This window comes from Sinocyclocheilus grahami, unplaced genomic scaffold, assembly GCF_001515645.1.
Source record: "Sinocyclocheilus grahami isolate Dianchi unplaced genomic scaffold, SAMN03320097.WGS_v1.1 scaffold106.1, whole genome shotgun sequence".
In the NCBI taxonomy this organism is placed as follows: domain Eukaryota; kingdom Metazoa; phylum Chordata; class Actinopteri; order Cypriniformes; family Cyprinidae; genus Sinocyclocheilus; species Sinocyclocheilus grahami.
In genome coordinates, this window is record NW_015505285.1 from 2,794,623 (window position 1) to 2,817,375 (window position 22,753).

General features: G+C 38.1%; 1 protein-coding gene across 3 annotated transcripts in view; it reads right to left on the bottom strand.

The window, feature by feature from the left end:
• The window catches only part of tacc2 (transforming, acidic coiled-coil containing protein 2), a 45,639-nt gene extending 34,736 nt beyond the window's left edge, over positions 1-10,903 (bottom strand). For 2 of the 3 annotated variants that reach the window (XM_016276843.1, XM_016276842.1), the window contains exons 1-2: positions 10,743-10,903; positions 210-7,118 (exon numbers count right to left, since the gene is read on the bottom strand). In XM_016276843.1, coding sequence (XP_016132329.1) covers positions 210-7,118; positions 10,743-10,846 — 7,013 coding nt within the window. In that variant the 5' untranslated portion in view covers positions 10,847-10,903. The remainder of the gene's footprint in view (positions 1-209; positions 7,119-10,742) is intronic. The other variant, XM_016276844.1, reaches the window with a different exon arrangement.
• Between the last annotated feature and the right edge of the window lie 11,850 nt (positions 10,904-22,753).

A 22,753-nucleotide genomic window follows, 5' to 3' on the forward strand; every position in this document is an offset into this window, starting at 1 on the left:
ACTGTTGAGGTCACCCTCAGGAGATAATGGGCTGTAGTACTTGTACTTGGCTCCATTTTCACTCAAAACGTCATGTGAGAATAAAACATACTTTTTTGTACCTGTGCCAATGAAAAGCACTACATTTCTTTCTACATATTTGTGAGTGCAACAAAGTAAATTTCCCTCACGGTCTCTCATTTTAAAAACAAACATCAAATGAAATGTACCTGTTTTCTGTAGATCCACAGGTAGACTCATCTCTGTGCTCTGGAATGATCTGAGACATGGAGGCTGCCTCCTTCAGAGCTCTGAGCCAATCAGAACCTTCAGAGGAGTTGACTGCATCTGACCTCTCAGGTACAAAGACTGCACTTAGGATTTGGCTATCTGAACTGTCGATAACCTGTGATATCTGTTCTGTTCCTGAACCCAGCAACACATCTGCAGCTGTTGACACCTTGCTGACTTCATCTTCAATAGCTTCCCTGTCATCTTTCTCTTTTGTTTTTTTGATAAGAAGGGATTCTATGTCTCCAGGAGAGTAATCTGCTATGTTTGGACTTTGCTCACTGCTACTTTCAACTTTCTTTGTGGCATTTTCACGTAAGTTTTGGATAAAAGACTTAGTGGGCTGCTGACTACACTGTTGATTGACTGCAGGAGGGGACTGGAGGGAATCCTGGGGGTCAGTCACCAAGCAGATAGAGGTCTCAGGGTATAACAATGACACAGCCTCTTTCATTTCTGTCAGTGATCCATTAGAAACTTCTTCAATTTGCTGGTCTACATTATCGACTATTGCTTCAACAGGGGAAAATAAAGACTGCTCCTCCAACTTGCTTTGGTTTTCTTTGGAGATGCTTTCTTCTATTATAGACTGTGAAGACTTGGGTTCAGCCCCTTTGGACAATTCTATGTGATCATTTTTAATGGCCTTGTTCTTTTCTTCATCCGCCATCTGTTTACTTATCTCTTCTTGAATTCCTTCTCGCTGTTGTACGTCATTTGAAATGGTGTCTTCTTCTTTCATAGAACTGATTGTGTTTTCAGTGTCCAAACAAGTTCTTACATGTTGTAACTGCTGCTCCATCCTCCAGGCAGCTGTCTCAGACTGGGGAGTGGAATTAGGAGTGTTAGGTTCTAGTGCATCTTTAGGGGCCTGATCCACACTTATCTGTTTTTCCTCTTTAATACATTTTTGGAGCAAAGAAGCAGAAGATGTGGTGGTGGAGAGCTGGCAATCAGAGGACTGAAAAACTAATTCTTTCTCTTGCTGAATTTGGGAAGTTCCTGCTGTAGACATCTGTGCAACATCACTCATTGAATCAGAACTGATCTCAGTGTTTCCAGTGTCTACAGGGGTAACGGAGTCGAAACAATTCTCTTCTGTTTTTAGTCCTGCTTCATGGTGTGAGAGGGTGGGAATCACAGAGAACCCACTTGAGTGATTTACAGGAAATTCTGAGCCTTTCTTGGTGTCAGGGATTTCGTTCCACACATTGCCATGTTCATCCACGCTGACCTGTGATTTGGTACAATCTGCATGTTTACTCACACGTTCCTGTGATGCTGAGATGGCAGGCTCTTTTGCCTCAGTAGCCTCTATAACCCGTTTGACTTTAGAAGTTTCAGAAGCTGATGATGCTGTTACAGACAAGTTGGGAGCTGACTGAGTTTGGATTTCATTTGAAGTGCTTTCACCACAAACAGGAAATCTCCCACCATTAAGATCTATTGTTTGTATTGTCTTCTTTTCATTCTCTGGACATATATTGAACACAGCAACATCTTTGTTATAGCCCCCCACCAGTGCGGCACTCTCTGATGTGCTGTTTAGGGATCTTGGAGCCTCTGCACTACAATACATAACCACCTTCTCTTGCTTTTCACTTGCCTCAGCATTTGCATGATTATTGGTCTCAGCATTTTTTAAAATGTTGCTTTTACTCACACTTAACATTGCTTCTGGGGCACTCATGGAGTTCTGTTGCAGACGGAGCTCTCCGGATTGTGAAAATGCCAAATCTGACTGGCTCAAACCCCTTGGATATTGTGTGTGGCTTCTCTCGGGAGAAGCATTCACCACTGCAGACAGGGTGTGATCAACGACTGGAGGAGATTTTTCAGCCCCTCCACAACTCAGAGCCTCTTTTATAATCCCTTCAAAAGTTAAACCAGGATCAGGCATAGGGCTAGACTGCAATTTTCCTCTTGGAATGGTTTCATCTAATAGTTTTTTTTCTCCTGATAGATTGGAGAGATTTATTAATGTCTGATTTTCTCCTTGTGTTTGATCAGCATTTTCTTTTGCAGCAGTCTCATTCTGTTCTTGAGATGTATTTGCACTTTTTTTGCTGTCCTTTTCTGCAATGGATTTTACATTTTGTACCTCATTTTCTTGCACAATCTCCCTGTTTTGCTCTCCTCCCATCACCTGACTGAATCTTTTGGATACACTTTTATTCATTTTTACATTGTCAGACACATGTTGAACAGGTTCCTCAGTCAGAAGTGTAGCGAGATTGTCCTCCAAGTGCATCAGGAGTGAATCACATTTGATTTCATCATTAGGACTTTGTTGCATTGTCAAAGCAGATTGAGAATTAAGTGTTTCATTAGCACAGGATGTTTCAGATAAATTTGTCTCTTCTTTATTATGCTTCTGCTCCTTAATAGGCATTACTTCTTGTTTCTTCCTTTCACCCTGCTTTTCATTTTTTTGTTCAATCCCTTCTTCCTGAGAGGAACTGGTTTCATTTTCTGCATTGAATTTTTCTTCGGTTTCCTTTACACACTCCTTGTTGTCCTCTCCCCTTTTTATGTGCTTGAATTCTTTAGACGTGTCGTTATTAATTACCTCATTTTCTGTAGTAGCATTTGTCGGTGCATTGCATAAATCATTTTCATATACAGAATTTAAATGTCCTTCACTCTTCTCTTTTCTAACAACCTCCAATGCTCCAACACCCTTAGATCCGTCATTCTGTTTCATCTTTGCATTTCCAACAATATCTGGGTTCTTTAACACTAGCGGTGAATCACCTGCCTGTTCTGGTCTGTCAGTTGTAAGCAAATGGTTCCCAGATGATGCTGCAATTTCCTGTGTGGAGACACCAACAGAGTAAAGCAGATCATCTGCATTTTGAGATCTTAACCTCTCTTCATTCACATCCAGTTGTTGATTAAATTTGTCTGTAATATTCTTAACAATCTCTGTGTCAGAATCATACACACAGTTCACACTGCAATCCTCCAAGGGTCCTGCTACAGAAATATCACAGTCATTAACGGACTCACAGTGACTCAGCATTGGGCCTGGAGCCTTTAGTACAATGACAGACACATCCCTGGCATCACTGTAAGTGCTTTGTGTGGTAGTTGAGGAAAGATCCCTTTGTGCTGGTACTGTAGTCTCCACTGCAGGAAGAGAAGGGACAGTTTTGTCCCCAGCATCTGCTGCATCACTTTTCATCATTTCATTACTGAACTGTGATTCAGTCTGATAGGGCAGCATGTCGTCACACTTATCTGCTTTTGACAGAAATTGCATCTCTGAGATTGTAGTAGGCTGCTCGGTGTTGGATTTCTTGTCTGGTTGAGTGCAAGGGCACATGCTGTCTATGTCTGGGGCAGCTGCTGGAGACATGAAGCTGGTTTTTACCTTTGACTCAACTTCACATGTGTATTTTTCTGGGTTTGACTCATGCTCTCGATTATCATTCACAAGATTCTCTGAATTACCTGGACATGTTAGTTCTATATCACTTGCTTCAGGCAACCCACATCCCTTTGATTCATCCAGCTTTTCCTTGATGGTAAGTAGAATTTCTGTATGTCTTTGTTCAAATCCTTCAGACTCAGTCATATCAGCCCGCTCACCATCCACAGCAGGGCTGCTGTTACGACCCTCTTGTGGAGATACATCCGGTAGTAAAACACTGTTCTTCTCAGTGGATGCTGACTCATCTGTATTATTTGGAGTGATCTGAGTAACATTCAAGCATTCTTTATTTTCTTGCTTCTCTTTACCTAATTCAGTTGCTTCTAGAGTTTCATTAACCACATCCTTAGATTCATTAACACAGGTGATCTCACCTGCAGCTGACAGTGATGAAACAGGATTTCCCTTGCTGACATCAGGAGTTTCATCTGTCACTTTTCCATCGTCTTCACATCTACTCATATTTACATAAATATTTTCTCCAAGTTTTACAGTAGTATCACCCTGTGTTTGAGATGTACTGGTCATTTCTCTGCAGTCCTTTGGCTCTTTAAATGTCATTTCCACTTTTTCTCTCTGCTTTCCATTTTTTTCATCTTTACCTTCATCTTCAGAGGCAGTATGTTCCCTTTCAGCTCCATGCAGGTCAGTATTTCTCTGGCCAGTGATCGGTTCTGTCTGAGGAGGAAGTGCTGGTTTGCTGATGCTGAGAAAACCTTTAAAGTTGAAGCTAGCCTCTTTTACTGGATGATGTAGACTTTCAAATACCATCAATGGGGGCAAAGAGGCACATTCAGTCATTTGGCATTTCAGTGTTGTATCCTTTTGGTTCTCAAAAGAGCTCTGCATACCTTTTGGAGACCCTTCCACTTTGGTACAACTTGCGGCGATATCCCTCATGTTTACTTGTAGTTTAGTAGATTGAGATGTGTCTTCACTTGTAGGAGTTATTTCTTGTTTTTGTTGCTGTGTCTCTGTCTTGACGGATGTGTCACAGCTTGCGGTTCTAGTCTGTGAAGAGCTCTGTACCTGTTGATCGTTGGCTTGCGCAAAGAGACATTCGTTTTCTAAAGAAAATGCTGGTGGGAGTGATCTATCACTGCCTGGCAGGTCTGCTCCTGATGCAATTGGGCTCGGATTCAGATTAGCTTCTTCCTCCCTCTGCGCTTCTGCCTTTGTAGAGTTTATGTGGGAAAGAGGAGGGGGTGGGCTGATGGAGTCGCAGTCGTTTATTCTGTTGATGGTCAGAGGAAATGGGGCTGTGCCTGCTGTGACAGGATGGATGAGGTCACTCTGGTCTTGTGTTGCCGTTGGTGATGCTGTGATGCGATGGGATGGACACGTCTCGGTCGCTGCCTCTGTCTTGGACACCCTGCCGGCATGTGCTGTGTTCTGTGCTCCGCCTTCGCTTGCCTTTTTCCCCTCCTCTTCGCTTTCTTCTTTTCTCTCCTTTGATCGGGATCTCTCCACCTTCCAGTCACATGTTCCAAGGACACATGGAGAGGAATAGGTGACCAGAGCTTTGTCCTTTGTGCCGACCGTGCCTGTATCCTTGTCTCCGGCTGGGGAGAGTGCGATCGGCAGACCCCCACCCTTACCCTCACTCTCCGTCGAGTTGCTATAGCTCTCCTCAGTCGCCTCCTCTTTCTGAACAGGTGAGCACTTAATGTCTGGAAAAATTACTGAGGTGCATTCTTGTCCCTTTTCAGCTATAAATTCACTTAATGTTTCCTCTGAGCTTGGAGACTCATCCACTTCCAGCACTGCCGATTCTCTCACTGCTGCTTGTAATATTATTGCGGCACTTTGGAACGCATCACCGCTCTTCTTCTCTCCCTCGCTTTCTATCATTTCTGGCATCGTGGGTGTTGTTTGTGGCAATGTGGAGGCAGTGGACTCTGCTGACGCCCGTTCAAGGGCACTCTCTTCTTCCTCCTTCTCTTCTGCACCGGCTCGGCTCAAAGTGTGTGAATTCCCCCACAGTGGGGCATGTGCGCCAGCTCCACCGCCTAAAAGAGGTCCATTCTCCTGCTCCAGTAGATATGTCTCTAAGTCACATCTCCCTATGGGCTCATGTTCAGGGGCTGTTGTAGCTTGGCAGAAATCAATCACAACAGCAGACACATTTTTCTCATCTTTGACTTCCCCTGTTGTACAGTGGTTGTGGTGTATGGTTTCACCTTCTGATATTGATTTGCAGGGTCCATCTGTCTGATCCTGGTTATCATTTTGCTCAGGCCCCTGTGGAGAGTCCAGTAACAGGGCAGGTGGAGCCTCAGCCAGGGAAAGATGAGCTTTGGGTTCTGGAGGTGGGGAGCAGATCAATTGTTTACCCTCAGGACTCAGCTGTTCTGGGAGTCCTAATTCCTGTCTTTGATCGTCAAGGCTTGATCCTACTTTTGTGTTTGTTTCTATCTTTCCATTTATTCGCTGATGTGTCCCTGACTCCACCTGTTTCTGTATGTTTGGTTGTATGCTTATTTTAGCTTCTAAATGCACTGTGTGACCAGAATGTTTATCCGTATATGTGGATGGGCACGCCAGTAAATCACTAATTAACTGAGTATGTGTCTCTATTTTTATTTCATCTGAGTTCTGAATCATCTGTGTAGCTTTTTCAGAACTTCTGACTTGTCTGAAGTTTGAAGACTGATTTGTCTCTTGAATTATTCCTGTTTCTCTCTGGGTTGTCTGTGCTATAATGTTTATTCTGTCTTCATCTTGTGAACTCTCACCCTCCAGGGTGTTTTTCAAAGAGCAAATATCTTGTATTGATTGATCCTGGGTAAGTGTTTCCTTTTCCGCATCAATTTCGGATGTTGTTTGTGTACCTGTCCATATGGTATGTGTGTTTTGTTGACCAGCTATGTTCTCAGCTGTGTCTATTTTTGTCTCTATCCCTGACTTTGTTTGCTGTTCTGCCTCTGACAGCTGGCTTGCTTCTTCACTGTGGTTTTCTGTTATATCCTCAATGTTTTTGACAACCTCAGCTCCAGCTGCACATGTATTACTTTGCTTTCTTTCTAGAACATAATCTCTGAAGCTAAACACCCCCTCTTCACCCGCTGATGAGTTATTTGTGTGCGCTCCATCATTTCCATGGCAACCTTCATGAAATTCAGCAGGTTTATGTGAAGATGAACCAAAATCCTTTTTGACTTCAGCTTTCTCAGTTTGATTTTTCTCATCACTTACAGAGAAAAACCTGTCCAGATCACCTGCAGTCCATGTGTCTGAATGGGAAGATATGCCAAGAGCAGCCATTTCGTCTTCACATTCCCTTAAAGCTTCCTGGAGTTCATAATCCATCTGGGCAGCCAAAGGATTGAGGGCTGGAACATGTTGCTGGGATTCGCTAGACAAGTGGGCTTGGGCCAGTGATGCTGTCTCAGCAGAAACTTGGTCACCATCACAGCTATCAGCGTTCACCAAAAAAGATACATTAGAATAAAACTGCTCTGAGAAACAATCAGTTGTTCATTCCACACCAAGCCAAAGCACTCCACTCCACCTCATGCCAGAGACAGGATGAGAGTTCATGCATAGGCACAACTAAGCATTTTAAATGTGTAAGATACAAAAAACACACACGCACACAGCAAAAAAATAATAAATAATAATCATTATTCTTAATCAGTAATTTGTCATCCTAAAACAAGGTAAATTTTCTTGAGAACAAAATTGCATGATAATAAAACTTTTTTTCAAGAATATATCTAGAATTACGATTATTTTTCTTACCTCAGTGACATTTAGTTTTATTTTAAACATAAATCTAACAAATTTTAGTGTAATCATTTAGTGAATTAATCAACTTTATTCAAGATATATTCTATGAAATTTGTATTTTTTATTATTTACAAGTACATTTACTTTGTTTTAAGGATGTAATTAAATAAGAAACTAAATAATATTTTTCTTCTGTGTAAAAAAAAAAAAGGTTTTACTATACACAGTGCCATGATTATTTATTTATTTACTTACCCATTTATTACCACTTCATTTCCTCATTTCAAATTTATGAATAGTATAAATCACTTGCAATCATGTTTCATTTCCATTGAGATTAAAATCAAGATGCTGAAATCTTTTTGCAAATTTAGAGAAATGAGTGTTAACTACATAGCCTGAAGTCTTATGGACTTAGCAGAAAATCACATGCTGTTTTAGAGAAAGGTTAATGCTTCAATGCTTTTAGCATCCATTAAGGACCCAGTGTAACTGACTACCTATACAGTACGTATGACAGAACAGCACCAGCCAAAAAACTGCTACATGCTTCTAACAACCTTATAACTGCAGAAAATATAGAACCTGGTGAACCACTGTGACTCTGCATATCACGTTTCAAGAGCTGAAACACAGTCAGTGACTAACAACCCAATAAAGTAGCTACAGCTGATCTAATATGGCAACCATGCTTCCCCCACACTGCCTGTCTCACCTTAGTGTGCTTCTTTCTGTGCCTCCAGGGGAATTAACAGAACAGAGACAGCTTAGCTAACAAATTTTTGCCTGTCATTTTAAACAAAAAAACTATCAATCACCTTCACCTTAAATGGAAACAAATGAGAAAGCAGATTCTCATGGGTTTCTCTCTGACTGGACCACAGCACTCGTGTGATCTGCCAACTTGATGATATAGATGACAACAGGCTCAACCATGCAGCCTTTTTCTTTTTTCAGTAAATGATTATGACTGGAAGCTGCCACTCCCATTCAACGTTTATAACTCTTCTCTGGCATAACTGGAAATTCAGACAGCTGTACTGCAGTTTAAGTTACAGCAATTATGCTTGTATGTGCTAAAACTTACTTGAGGCCTTTTGGCATACTGTATGTCTGAATGAATTACAGAACTGCAGCCACTCCCTACTGCACTGTCAAGCAGAATTTCAATACCCACAATCCTCTGCCCTTCCCTGAGCACTTCTATTGCCTTTCTAGCAAAAAAACACAATCTGAAAAGAATACATAAATATTAATAAAAACATAAATAGTATAAAAACATAAACAGCTGACTCTGACAGGATTTGGCTGTATTTAGCTGAGAGAAACTAACATGAAGTACACCCTTAAACATGTCAAGTATGTCAAGTATGAATGTAGATCTCATCTGTCTGTGTCCGCACAAGTCTATGCAATTGCAACCAGATGTAATAATGTGTTGATAATAACTCTCTCAACAGGAAAAAAACTAAACATACACACACAAAACGACCGCAAATATACACACGCCACACTCAAACATGGCTTTCTGTAAAGGAGGACACCTCTCACGCTGTATATTGATCTAGTGTGGTAAACCATACACTTTCACCTCATGCGTGTTAAAGAGTCATGTCAGCTGCCCGATCAAAGCACAACCAAAAACAACGCTAGTTTAGTTCACAGCAATCCAACTCAACCAGCTTTAAAGCCAAACACGTTCAACAGACCACTAACCCAGCTAGTACAACTATGTCTCTCTCAACAGGAAAAAAACTAAACATACACACACAAAACGACCGCAAATATACACACGCCACACTCAAACATGGCTTTCTGTAAAGGAGGACACTTCTCACGCTATATATTGATCTAGTGTGGTAAACCATACACTTTCACCTCATGCGTGTTAAAGAGTCATGTCAGCTGCCCGATCAAAGCACAACTAAAAACAACGCTAGTTTAGTTCACAGCAATCCAACTCAACCAGCTTTAAAGCCAAACACGTTCAACAGACCACTAACCCAGCTAGTACAACTATGTTTTTCCAGTTGTGAAAAGTTTGTAAAAACATTTTGATCCTAAATACTTAACATGACCAATGATGTATTAAAGTATATAAATAAAATGTTTATATATTTTTAAAAATTACATATTTTGTGTTTACCATTAAATAAGCAAGCTGTTTCTGGTTGTATTTAGTTCATAAACATTACTGTATGTTCTGTAAACATAATATTTCTGAAGACATTTTTGAAGCCTGTTTCATTTAAATGCTGATTATTACATTATATAAACCTAAACAAGTTTGGCACAGTTTTGTTCCATATTAGTAATAACATAAAAGCATACAACATAAAAATAAGTAATATATTTCAAATACATTTATTTCATACTAAGTATAGTTTAAATCTATTAACATATTTACTGACATATCACTCGAAAATTTTAATTAAACTTTATTTGGAGTACTACTTGTGTACAATGCACATTTCATAATATTACGCATAAAATGTGTTTTAATGTCACTACTGATGAGGATTGTAAGATCTTTGAATAATATCGGTCTTTAAATGCAAGATATGTAAAGTGTACCTAAAGTATACTTGCAATAGCTCCACTTTAGCACAATCAAATATACTTAAGTATATCTTTAGTTGGACTTCAGCACTACTTCCAAACAATTAAAATGCATTAAGTACAAAATTAGTTGTCCAGTTTAGCAGACATTAAGTATACTATTTTAGTTTACCGAAAGTACAATTGCAGGGTATTTTTATTAAGTACATAAATATGTAAGTGTATTTGTAGTATACTGAGCATGAAATAAATGTATTTCAAATACATTTTAGTATATTCATTTTTCACTAGGGTAGGTAGATATGTTTATGTTTCTTAAGATATTTTGGCTGTATAAATATATATTTGCAACTTAATTTTTTTCTCTCAAAGTTACTGTTTGGTACTGATCATTTTTATAATCTAAATACATAAAACGCACATCGTGATTTGGTTACACTGTTTTTCTTAAATTTCTTTTTTACATCTATTTGTTTGTTAAACTTGTTCAACAGAGTACTGCAGTGTAACTTAGCTGCAACTAAAATTCGACGTTTTGAAAAGTAAAAATGTTTTGTGCTTACTGGAAACTCCATTTGCACAGCACACATCAACAATCACACCCAAAACACAAAATGGAGCAAAAGAGATCTCACCAAAATCTATTACATATGAAAACATGAATACACTTTGGCCGAGTTACCAATGTCTGTCTCTTATGCCGTAACAGACTGGTATCTCTCTGTCTCCATTTTAACCATTCCTCTATTACCTCTTCATGAGGCCCACTACTGGTGGACTGGCCTCCATGTAGTGCTCTAGGCCTGCCAGCAGAGGGTTGGCAGTGCCACCCAGTGCCACAGCCTCATTCTTCATTTCACCCAAGCTCCCCTGCTCACAACTTTACACACACATACATACACAAATAAATACCCATGAATATGAGCCTCATAACATCAGGGCTCATGCTGATTATTACATTATATAAACCTAAACAAGTTTGGCACAGTTTTGTTCCATATTAGTAATAACATAAAAGCATACAACATAAAAATAAGTAATATATTTCAAATACATTTATTTCATACTAAGTATAGTTTAAATCTATTAACATATTTACTGACATATCACTCGAAAATTTTAATTAAACTTTATTTGGAGTACTACTTGTGTACAATGCACATTTCATAATATTACGCATAAAATGTGTTTTAATGTCACTACTGATGAGAATTGTAAGATCTTTGAATAATATCGGTCTTTAAATGCAAGATATGTAAAGTGTACCTAAAGTATACTTGCAATAGCTCCACTTTAGCACAATCAAATATACTTAAGTATATCTTTAGTTGGACTTCAGCACTACTTCCAAACAATTAAAATGCATTAAGTACAAAATTAGTTGTCCAGTTTAGCAGACATTAAGTATACTATTTTAGTTTACCGAAAGTACAATTGCAGGGTATTTTTATTAAGTACATAAATATGTAAGTGTATTTGTAGTATACTGAGCATGAAATAAATGTATTTCAAATACATTTTAGTATATTCATTTTTCACTAGGGTAGGTAGATATGTTTATGTTTCTTAAGATATTTTGGCTGTATAAATATATATTTGCAACTTAATTTTTTTCTCTCAAAGTTACTGTTTGGTACTGATCATTTTTATAATCTAAATACATAAAACGCACATCGTGATTTGGTTACACTGTTTTTCTTAAATTTCTTTTTTACATCTATTTGTTTGTTAAACTTGTTCAACAGAGTACTGCAGTGTAACTTAGCTGCAACTAAAATTCGACGTTTTGAGCTTACTGGAAACTCCATTTGCACAGCACACATCAACAATCACACCCAAAACACAAAATGGAGCAAAAGAGATCTCACCAAAATCTATTACATATGAAAACATGAATACACTTTGGCCGAGTTACCAATGTCTGTCTCTTATGCCGTAACAGACTGGTATCTCTCTGTCTCCATTTTAACCATTCCTCTATTACCTCTTCATGAGGCCCACTACTGGTGGACTGGCCTCCATGTAGTGCTCTAGGCCTGCCAGCAGAGGGTTGGCAGTGCCACCCAGTGCCACAGCCTCATTCTTCATTTCACCCAAGCTCCCCTGCTCACAACTTTACACACACATACATACACAAATAAATACCCATGAATATGAGCCTCATAACATCAGGGCTCATTAACAGTTAGATTAAATTACTAATCAAGCTGTAAAAGAAATCTAAGTAGATGGGTTTGATCAAAATAATTTTAGAACAAACATTTTGTCCACTAACAGGCTATGGTAATGCATTATTGATGTATTTATGTAAAAATCACAACATTCACAGATTTTGTCCTTTTATTCCTAGAACTGACACTTGTCATATGTCTTATTATGTAGAAACCTAACAGCAGAAATTCCTTGGAGAAACTCTTGCTGTAATATACACTACATACTATGACATAGTATACATAATATATACAGTATGTATTAAAAAAAATTGAATTTATAATGGAAATAGTAATGTCTTCAAATAAGCCTTTCGTTTTAATTAGCATTACCTCCATAAAATCACGTAAAATAAAAGTCATTGGAGTGTGTCTGGGTTCTACCACCTTAACAGCTGGCAAGGTTGGCGGCTTTTTTTGTTGGCCTGCCAATTGTCCATTCAGTCAAGTTTTCCATAGGAATGAGTCAGAGATTCATGGAAATTCATTCTGTGTTTATCCAGCCAAGCAAGTACAAGGAAGGATCTTCGTATAATAAGTCTTGTGTTTTGCTTTGATTGTGAAACATAGTAAGACGAGACATAAATGAGTGAGCAAGTATCAGAGTCCAATGTAATCATTGGCTTCCAGTTTCAAGACTAATATAAACTTGCGCCATTCTTTGTGTCCTCAACTCCCAGGTGAGTTCACAATTTTATGGCACATTTCATTGAACTTTCATAGAAATTAAAGTTCTGTCAGCATTTACTCACCCTCATGTTGTTTCAAACCTGTATGAGACATTTTTCAAAATATCTGCTCTTGAAAGTCATTTCAGATTGGAATGATATAAGGGTGAGTAAATGATGACAGAAAATGCCTTTTTGAATACCATACCTTTAATTACAGTAGACACATTAATCATCATCACCTTTTTAATCACTCTCTTTTTGTTTCCTGAATGCAAAATAGTTTTTTTGTTTACCCGTATGCAAAACATAACTGTGGTTATAAACCGTGGTGGAAAAAATTTGCATCAGATGTGAATCAAAAAGAATTTCAAAAGAATCAGGCATTCTGTTGAAACTTGCCCCTTGCTAAATGTCAAATGACAGATCTACTCCTCAGCGCACAGTTCCCTGAGGTAATCAATGTGTTTGTATGAGAGAGAGAAATTGTTGAGACCTACCCAAGCGAGGTTCCCCAGGTGAGATTGAGCTCAGTGCTGAGGTCGAGGTCTATGCTGGGCAGCAGATCATGAGGAAACTCTAGTTCCTCTTTATCCTCCTCTTCCTGTCTTCTCAGCTTTTCTTCCTCGTCAGCAGACACCTGTGGCTCTGCTTTGACTGAATCAGTGTGGACAGATCCGTTCTCTGCAGTGGCACACTTCTCCTTCAGTGTGTTCACCTTGTCAGTGTGTACTGCAGCCTGAGAAACACAACAAAAGTAGTTAGAGCACAGACCGGTGCAATCTGTTTTTAATTAGAGATCCGTAAATCACTCACACCAGCTGCACACATCTAAAATGTGTGAACAAGTTAGTTGTTCAAACCGAGATCACGTTCCTTCAAACGTACAAGGTTTGACATTTTACATCAAAGAAAACACACCCACCATGCCAATAAAAATTAAAATACTGAGGTGATTTCAGACTAGGCTACACACCCTGATCATTTATCACTGTGCCATCAGAACTTTTAGACAAATCTTGAAAGAATAAACATGTTTTCAATTAATCCACCACACCAGCTGGGTATTAAGGATCAGTTCAGGCATGTTCTTATGCCCTTTTGCACACATGAATAAGCAATGTTACAAAAAAAACAACAACATATGGTTGTAAACTAAAAAGGTAATTCTAGGTTTATAGTAAATTTCCACAGAATTCATTTACTTATTGTTTCATTTAAAATGAGGCAAAATGAAGCGATTGTTCTGACTTTACTGGTTTTACCACTATTCTTTCCAGATGAAATAAGATAGCCTCATTCAGCTGAACTGCATTAACCACAGAGAACTTTAAACACAGATTAAATGCATTCTGGAGCATTTTGTAAAAGGCCAGGCCAAACAAACACATGTAAATCCATATACATGGATTATTTACTATATGTAATTTTTCATTTTAATTTAACTTATGCATTTAGCAGACACTTTTATCCAAAGCGACTTACAGTGCATTCAGGGTATACATTTTTTTTTACCAGTATGTGTGTTAAATTAAACCCACAACCTTTTGTGCTGCTAACACAATGCTCTACCACTGAGCCACAGGAACACTATTTTTTATAATATATTTTTTTAATATATATTTTTAAATGCATTTCATTTAATTTATAAATGCATTTGTCACACTGCAAGCCTATTTAATTTACCTAGGTGATTAAAATGGTGAAAATCAACAAAAAAACACTTTATTTTCCTGCTCACGTTAAGGGTAGCAACAGCAGATCATCCACATATAAAGTAAAGACAAATAAAATTAAATAAAATAGATTGTCAAATATCCAACTATGTTTTAAAGTCCTTAACTGGAGCAAACACAAATAATTATATAATATTTGATCATTTTAGACTCTCATTTGCATAATAAACACTATGATTTAAAATAAGAGAGAATCTTACCCCTCCAAAACAGACACACACACTCACTCATTTTATTCATACACACACTCATTGATCAACAGTATGATTCACAGGCAAGTCTTGTGCAGCAAAAGAGGATCGTGTTGCAGGCTCTCTGGAACACAGGCCACATTAGCGATGCATTACACAGAAGCCTCATATCCATTAACATCAATCACATCTTTGACTCCTGTACACACATCACATGCACTTGATTCACATGGGTGCACTGCATTCCCACCTCTGCTGTAGGTTATGTGTTATACACTCTCAGAGCTTTAAGACTATAAGAGTGAATTCATGCATTGATCTACATTCCCAGGCCTGAGCACAAACACCACTCAATTTGAATCAGGTCAGAGTATCAAATGAAATGCCCTGATCTAAGTCCATACAAACTCAAGGGTTCAGATTCCATTAGCTTATTCAGAGTTTTAATTTGTTAACCAAGCCTGGAATAAACACAAGGATTTCAAATATTAGTAACATTTAGTAGTGACAGATGGCAGGATTTTCGACAAAAAAAACCCAGCAAAACCCCTGAAGAACAGGATGCACTTCACACACCGGCGAACAATCACTGTACTGTATCGCTGTATCCCTAAATCTCTCTCCCTCGGCCCTTCATATAAAAACGACCCAGTGTCTGCTACACTACTCCAAAAGTCCTGTCATCAACCTGAAAATCTGTTTACACACCCGCAGACAACAAGTCAAGGCCGTATTATGTTATTTGAATGGGGTACAGAAGTGTGAGACCACTAATAAAAATGCTTGTTAAAAAATCTTTATTTTTCTTACATATCATTAATTACCTAGAAATATTAAATAACAATTAATATTTACATTTGAAAATTTGAAACATTTTTAACATTTCAATTTCACTGTTTCCAGGTTTAATGGCATTTAGAATCAGTGTTTGTATCTATTTTTAACTTTTTTTAACTTATTATTATAAAGCCATAATGCTTTACATACTACATAAGAATGCCCTAACCATGAGCATACATCAAATACTTAAATCTTTGATCTTAAATCTTTGAGCATAATCATTCCTAATCACTGAAATTTAGTTCAAGCTGTAAGACCACATTTATTGAGCAGGTTAATTAAAAAAACATTATATTATATATATTTATATGCACATTTATATGCTCAATAAATGCGGAATGATTAGGCTAAAAGATTTAAGATATGGATATAGTTGTTTTGTCTTAGGCTATTTAAACGCTTGTTTTATCTTGTGGCCCCCAAGTGGACCCTTAGGCCCGATTTTGAGATCCACCTATGCATCCACAGACATTTGGTTCAGCAAAGTACACACTTTTATAGGAAATCATGTGCACTTTTCAGCTTGTCAGCTATTGTGGACAAGTTGGCCATCCAACTAATCAGCTATGCAGAAAGACCTTAGATTCTTAAACTTGCTAAAGCCAACTTAACTCATCTTAGATTTAAATGATTTTTTCAGCGGGGTAAGCAAACCATTCAACTTAATTCTCTGAAAATCCATATTTGTTGATATGTTCTCACTAAATATATTTCTGAACCACAGTTAATTTAGAAATACCATGCACACTCCCAGTGCAACTTCACACACACATGCTGACACCCTTCCCTACAGTACCTCATTTACCATGTCAGACTGTGTTTCTTCTGGAGGAAATAGCACCACGTTATCTGGAGCGCCCTCCTGTGGCAGAGACAAATATGTGTAATGCAAAATAACAGAAGATACAAGTTGTGGTAAAAGCAAGTCTTCGGAGAGATGCATCTGATCTGCAGATCTGAGTCATTAGGCCTATATATGCCTCAATCAGTCTCCGGTGCTGCTGTTGCTGGACGTTTAGCAAGAGGTTCGTTCTGGGAAGCTACCAAACTGTTGGAGTCATCCATGAAAAAGCACTGAGCCCAACAGTTTGATCCTATTAAGATAAACCCTGAATTCCAAGTTGAGTAGCCTATTCAATGTAGCATAACATCGCCCAAATGATTCCTTTCAGGGTCCATTGAATATCAAACCACAGTTGAATGCACAAATGCATAAATGTCTTGTAAAATCACATCAGCAGCAAAACGCCATACGCATGCTAAAGATTTAAATTGTGGTGACTGTTGTTGGGGAAACTTTTAAAACCGACTTATAAGTTACTGTTTGGATTATCTAATTAGCTATGCTAAACAAAAATATGGTTACTTAAGGGAAAAATATCTTTATTCATATTTTTAAAATGACATTTTTATATTTGTATTAGCCTAATAAGTAGGCTATTAACACATTTAGTGACCGTGTCAAAAAAAAATACAACTAATCTACATAGCACTATTCAACGTGAACTCGAAAATGTGAAACAATTTTTATCTGTAACGTTACAGGAACAGTCCGAACAATCAAAACTTGAATGAAACTGACATTGCAGCGCTAAATATGAGATGGTTAAGAACGAGCCGATTAACTAGAATGAATGAGTTTTGAACGATCTGATTCATTAAAATGAATTACTTGAACATTCTAGCGATATGAGAAAATAACTTTTAGAAAGATCCGATTCATTAGAATGAATCGGACATTCCACCGCAACGTGTGTGAGAGGGCCATTTAGAATGAACCGATTCACTTGAATGAACTGAACTTTCCAACGCCACACAGAGAAATTGGACATTCCACCGCAACTTGTGTGTGAGAGGACCGTTTAGAATGAACCGATTCACTTGACTGGACTGAACTGAACTTTCCAACGCTACAAAGAGCGAGGAACGTTGAGTTGAGGTGAGCGCGTTTTCTATTATTATTCCCTCTGCAGACATTAAAAAAAGCCACAAACCACTGCTCATTGGAAAATGTAGCTCATTACTGGAAAAGCTGCACTTTGAAAGCAGCCAGACTATTGCATGCTACTGAAAAAATTTAGTTAACATAGTAGCATCTCTACTTTTATTTAGTTACTCTCTAGCACCGATGGGAACAACAGCATAGGCCTATTGGTTAAGATTGAAAAAAATCCCACACAATGAGTTCACTGACCATCTGCACTCTTTCAAAACAAAATTCGGTCAGAATGTTTGACAACAATGAAAACAACGGTGCATATTTTTTACCACAGCTCTCTCTCTCTCTCTCTGAGCTGTTATCTCAAGCACAGGTTGTCACAGGTAGTATGTCAGTTGATGGTGAATGCTAACAGATGTCACCAAAAGTCATAACAGCTCTAAACAGTAAGTCTAGTTTTAAGGCACACACACACACAAGCATGGTAGTCCAAGCGTTTCAGAAGAGACAAACACTGCGGTGCTGAGACAGGCAGCGGGTCCCAATTGAAACCATCTTACCGGAAGCTCCGAAGTGCTGTTCTCATTGCCCATCTTGTTAAGCGGGGCTGGTTGGTGACCCCTTCACATCAGACCAACAATGGCACAGGCCACCTCTGGTAGAAGTGCATATTTTTTACCACAGCTCTCTCTCTCTCTCTCTGAGCTGTTATCTCAAGCACAGGTTGTCACAGGTAGTATGTCAGTTGATGGTGAATGCTAACAGATGTCACCAAAAGTCATAACAGCTCTAAACAGTAAGTCTAGTTTTAAGGCACACACACACACACAAGCATGGTAGTCCAAGCGTTTCAGAAGAGACAAACACTGCGGTGCTGAGACAGGCAGCGGGTCCCAATTGAAACCATCTTACCGGAAGCTCCGAAGTGCTGTTCTCATTGCCCATCTTGTTAAGCGGGGCTGGTTGGTGACCCCTTCACATCAGACCAACAATGGCACAGGCCACCTCTGGTAGACTGAGGGACCGATGTGAAGAAAGCAGACACTGTCAAGGAATTACAAACACTATTTCTTCATCAAACATCCAGAGAAACACTGAGCTTTGAGCGATCAGGGAGAGAAATATGTGTAAGTATGTGTCATGTGTTGAGATTAAGAGGCTCTGATGAAAGCAGAACAAAGTGCAGAGATGCTGTCCAGTAGAAGAACCTTCTCAGGGTGGTAGGGAAAAAAACTCTTATTAGAGTCATGGCCTTCAGGCAGTTTCACAGAATTTAAGAGTTATACAATAATTTAATGGCCCAAATGAATCATACAGCAAGTTTAAAACACCTCAATATTTAATTTGTACTGAAAACTCTTTAAACTCTTTTCAGTTTGAAAAAGTTCAGATTTCAAGTGCAGATCTGTAATTCAAATGTAAAGATCCTGAACACGAACAGGATCAATCAGATTGAACCAGCCAAAGCAAACAATCCAGAAGAAACAGTAACCATTCAATTTGATTCTGAAAAAAGAGGAACAATATAGCTAAAATCACAAGCTGACCATAACAGAGAGTTTAGTATTAGTATTCTGTGATTTTGTTTTAATTTACTGCACCAGTTTACTGCATTTTATACAACAATACAAAGTGCTGGTCTGTCAGCACAAAAAGTTAATACTTTTATTAATCATGGGAGCATTAAAATGATCAAAAGTAACACAAAAGTGTCACAAAAGATTTCTATTACAAATAAATTATGTTCTACTGAACTTTCTATTCATCAAAGAATCCTGAAAAAAACAATTCCAAAAAAATATAATAAGCAGCACAACTGAAGGATCGTTTCCAAAGCATAATGTGACACTGAAGACTGAAGTAATGGCTGAAGTAATGAAAATTCAGCTTTACTATCACAGGGATCAATTACATTTTAAACTACAGTGCTGCTTGAAAGTTTGTGAACCATTTAGAATTTTCTATATTTCTGCATAAATATGACTCAAAACATAATCAAAATTTCACACAAGTCCAGAAAATAGACAACGAGAACCCAAACAAACAAATGAGACAAAAATATTTTCTTTGCCATTTATTTATTGAGAAAAATGATCCAGTGTTACATATCTGTGCGGTGCAAAAGTATGTGAATCTTTCAGTATCTGGTCTGACCCCCTTTTGCAACAATAACTGCAGGTAAATGTTTCTTGTAACTGCTGATCGGCTTGTAGGAATTCTAGCCCCTTCCTCAGTACAGAACCACTTCAACTCAGTGATGTTGGTGAGTTTCCTCCTATTAACTGCTTACTTCAGCTCCTTCCACAACATTTCAATTGGATTAAGGTCCAGACTGTCATTCCAAAACATTAACATTGTTCTTCTTTAACCATTCTTTGGTAAAACGACTTATGTTCTTGGGGTTGTTGTCTTGCTGCATGGCCTTTAGAATTTGCTGGTATAATTCAGAATTCATTACCCCATCAATGATGGCAAGCTGTCCTGGCCCAGATGCAGAAAAACGGGCCCAAACCACGATACTACCACCACCATGTTTCACAGATGGGAAAAGGTTGTTATGCTTGAATGCAGTGTGTTCTTTTCTCCAAACATAACACTTCTCATATAAACTAAAAAGTTCTATTTTGGTCTTATCCGTCCACAAAACATTTCTCCAATAGCGCTCTGGCATGTCCACATGATCTTTAGCAAACTGCAGATGGGCAGCAATTTTCGTTTTGGACAGCAGTGACTTTCTCCTTGCAACTCTACCATATACTCCATGGATGTTCAGTGTTCTCCTGATGGTGGACTCATGAACATTAACATCAGCCAATGTGAGAAAGGCCTTTAGTTGCTTAGAAGTTACCCTGGGTTCCTTTGTGACCTTGTGGACTATTACACGTCTTGCTTTTGGAGTTATCTTTGTTGGTGGACCACTTCTGGGAAGGGTAACAATGGTCTTGAATTTCCTCCATTTGTACATCTGTCTGACTGTAGATTTGTGGAGTCCAAACTCTTTAGAGATGGTTTTGTAACCTTTTCCAAACTGATGAGCAACAACAACTCTTTTTCTGAGGTCCTCAGAGATCTCCTTTGTTCGTGCCATGATTCACTTCCACAAATATGATCAGACTTTCATAGATCCCTGTTCCTGTGAGTCATATTTATGCAGAAATATAGAAAATTCTAAAGGGTTCACAAACTTTCAAGCGGCACTGTATATAAAAACAGAAAACAGTTATATTAACTTCACAATATTAGTGCTGTACTGTAATTCTGAATAAATGCAGCCTTTTTGAGCATAAGAGACCTCTTATGAAAACATATATAAATTATATAAACATATATAATCATTTTAATGCACGGTTTTCTTTGACCATTAAGTCCAGTCATTAAGAATTTGTGTCATTACTTGATCGTTACTTGTCTGGTGACTTGCAAGCATGAGAACGACATTTTAATAGCATCCTTGATTTAAAGTTCCATTATCAAAAAATGGTAAGTTCGATTAACATCCATGAATCATTTCAAACTGTCCACTTTTTTACCGTGCCACATTAAGAGAGCAATGTTTTCAGGCCCATTGCACATTTGGCTTGAGTCGCTCACTGTGTGAAGGTTAGTGAGAGTGGAGGAGTATGTCTTATTAGCCCATAAAAAAAGCTCTTCTAGATGGGTCTAACAGACATCTGGCCAGAACCTCTTTTAAGAACACCACAAGCTCATTAGAAACATAAATCAGCTTCCTGGAGCATTTCGCACACACACTGTTGACCTGCGGCCAGCACAATGCAGAAAGCTCCAGGGCCCATCAGTCATGCTGCCGCCTACTCAAACAACCACAACTACAGCACGCTCTAATGTGGGGAAACTCAGTAAACGGGATCCCATCTATCTATCTAACCCTTCGGTGAAACACCATCTATCTACCTAGTGCTGTGAGGATTCAATGAGGGCGTCAGCTGAAATTCAGACAGTAGAAATACTAGTCCTAGATGTATACTAATACTACTAGATAGTGGGCACAAGAGATATATTGTATGGCACAGTGGCACAGTTTACAGTATAATTTAGTAGGAGTCTGTTTTTGACAATTAGTGGTGTAAATGGGTTAATCTGGTGCAGTAAAATCATCATTTGACAGATTGTGCTAGTGACTGAGGGTTTGGAGATTACTGCCAAAACCAACTAGTCAACAGCAGTTGCCCTCTGTCTCCCCCTGCTGTGAGCCAATACTCTGGAAAATGTGTTGTGAAAATTAGACATGGCCTAAGACTTAAAACAGCATAACCCACTAAATGAACTGTAATTTTATCCCTCACAGCCTCATTTTTGGTTACAACAAATTTTGTATGGCGTATCACCAATACATTCATAGAGTGGAATGTGTTTGGAAGTAAGTTGATTGAATGGGTATTTAGCTTTAAAAAGAAAGTTATATTAAATATTATATAGTTTTGTGTATCACACAAGCTAAATTGAGCATAATGGGAAATAATAAAATACATTTATGCAGCTTCTCTTCAATTCAAGAACCTATGGTCTCTGCAGAGTATAATATAAAAAAAAAGGTTATTATGAGATATTTTAGTTTAAAATAAGAAATAAAAACCACACTGTGAGATATGAAGTCACACTGTCAGAGATAAGTCACAATTACAAAACAAAGTCATATTGTAACTTATAAAATCACAATTTTGAGAAAAAGTCAAAAGATGGAGATATAAAGTCACAAGTTATATATTATAGATAAGACCTTTCATTCAATGGCTACTGCAACCGTTCTTGCTAAACTGCCTAGACTGTGATCTTCCCTTCCAATTTCAACTTCAATTCAGGTTTCCTATTGGAAAACCTTACGGCGCATAATACATATATGCATTATTTATGTATTATCCATTGTCTGCTACCTGTTCACCTCACCTGTTTACACTCTTACACACACACCCCATACCATTTCACTTACTCACAAAATAATTATTCTCACCTTTCGCTAGATAATACAGAAACCTGACCTTTTAAATGCATCAAGCAAAGTATTTATTGATCACTCAGTGATTTTTTTTTTAAAGCTGACAATCATGCAACACACCCCTTCTCCTCCCTGATACCATTATACAGTATTAAAATATTATATACCTATTATAATAAAGTGATTAACCAAATATTTCCATCCTTAATGCCCATTAAAACAAG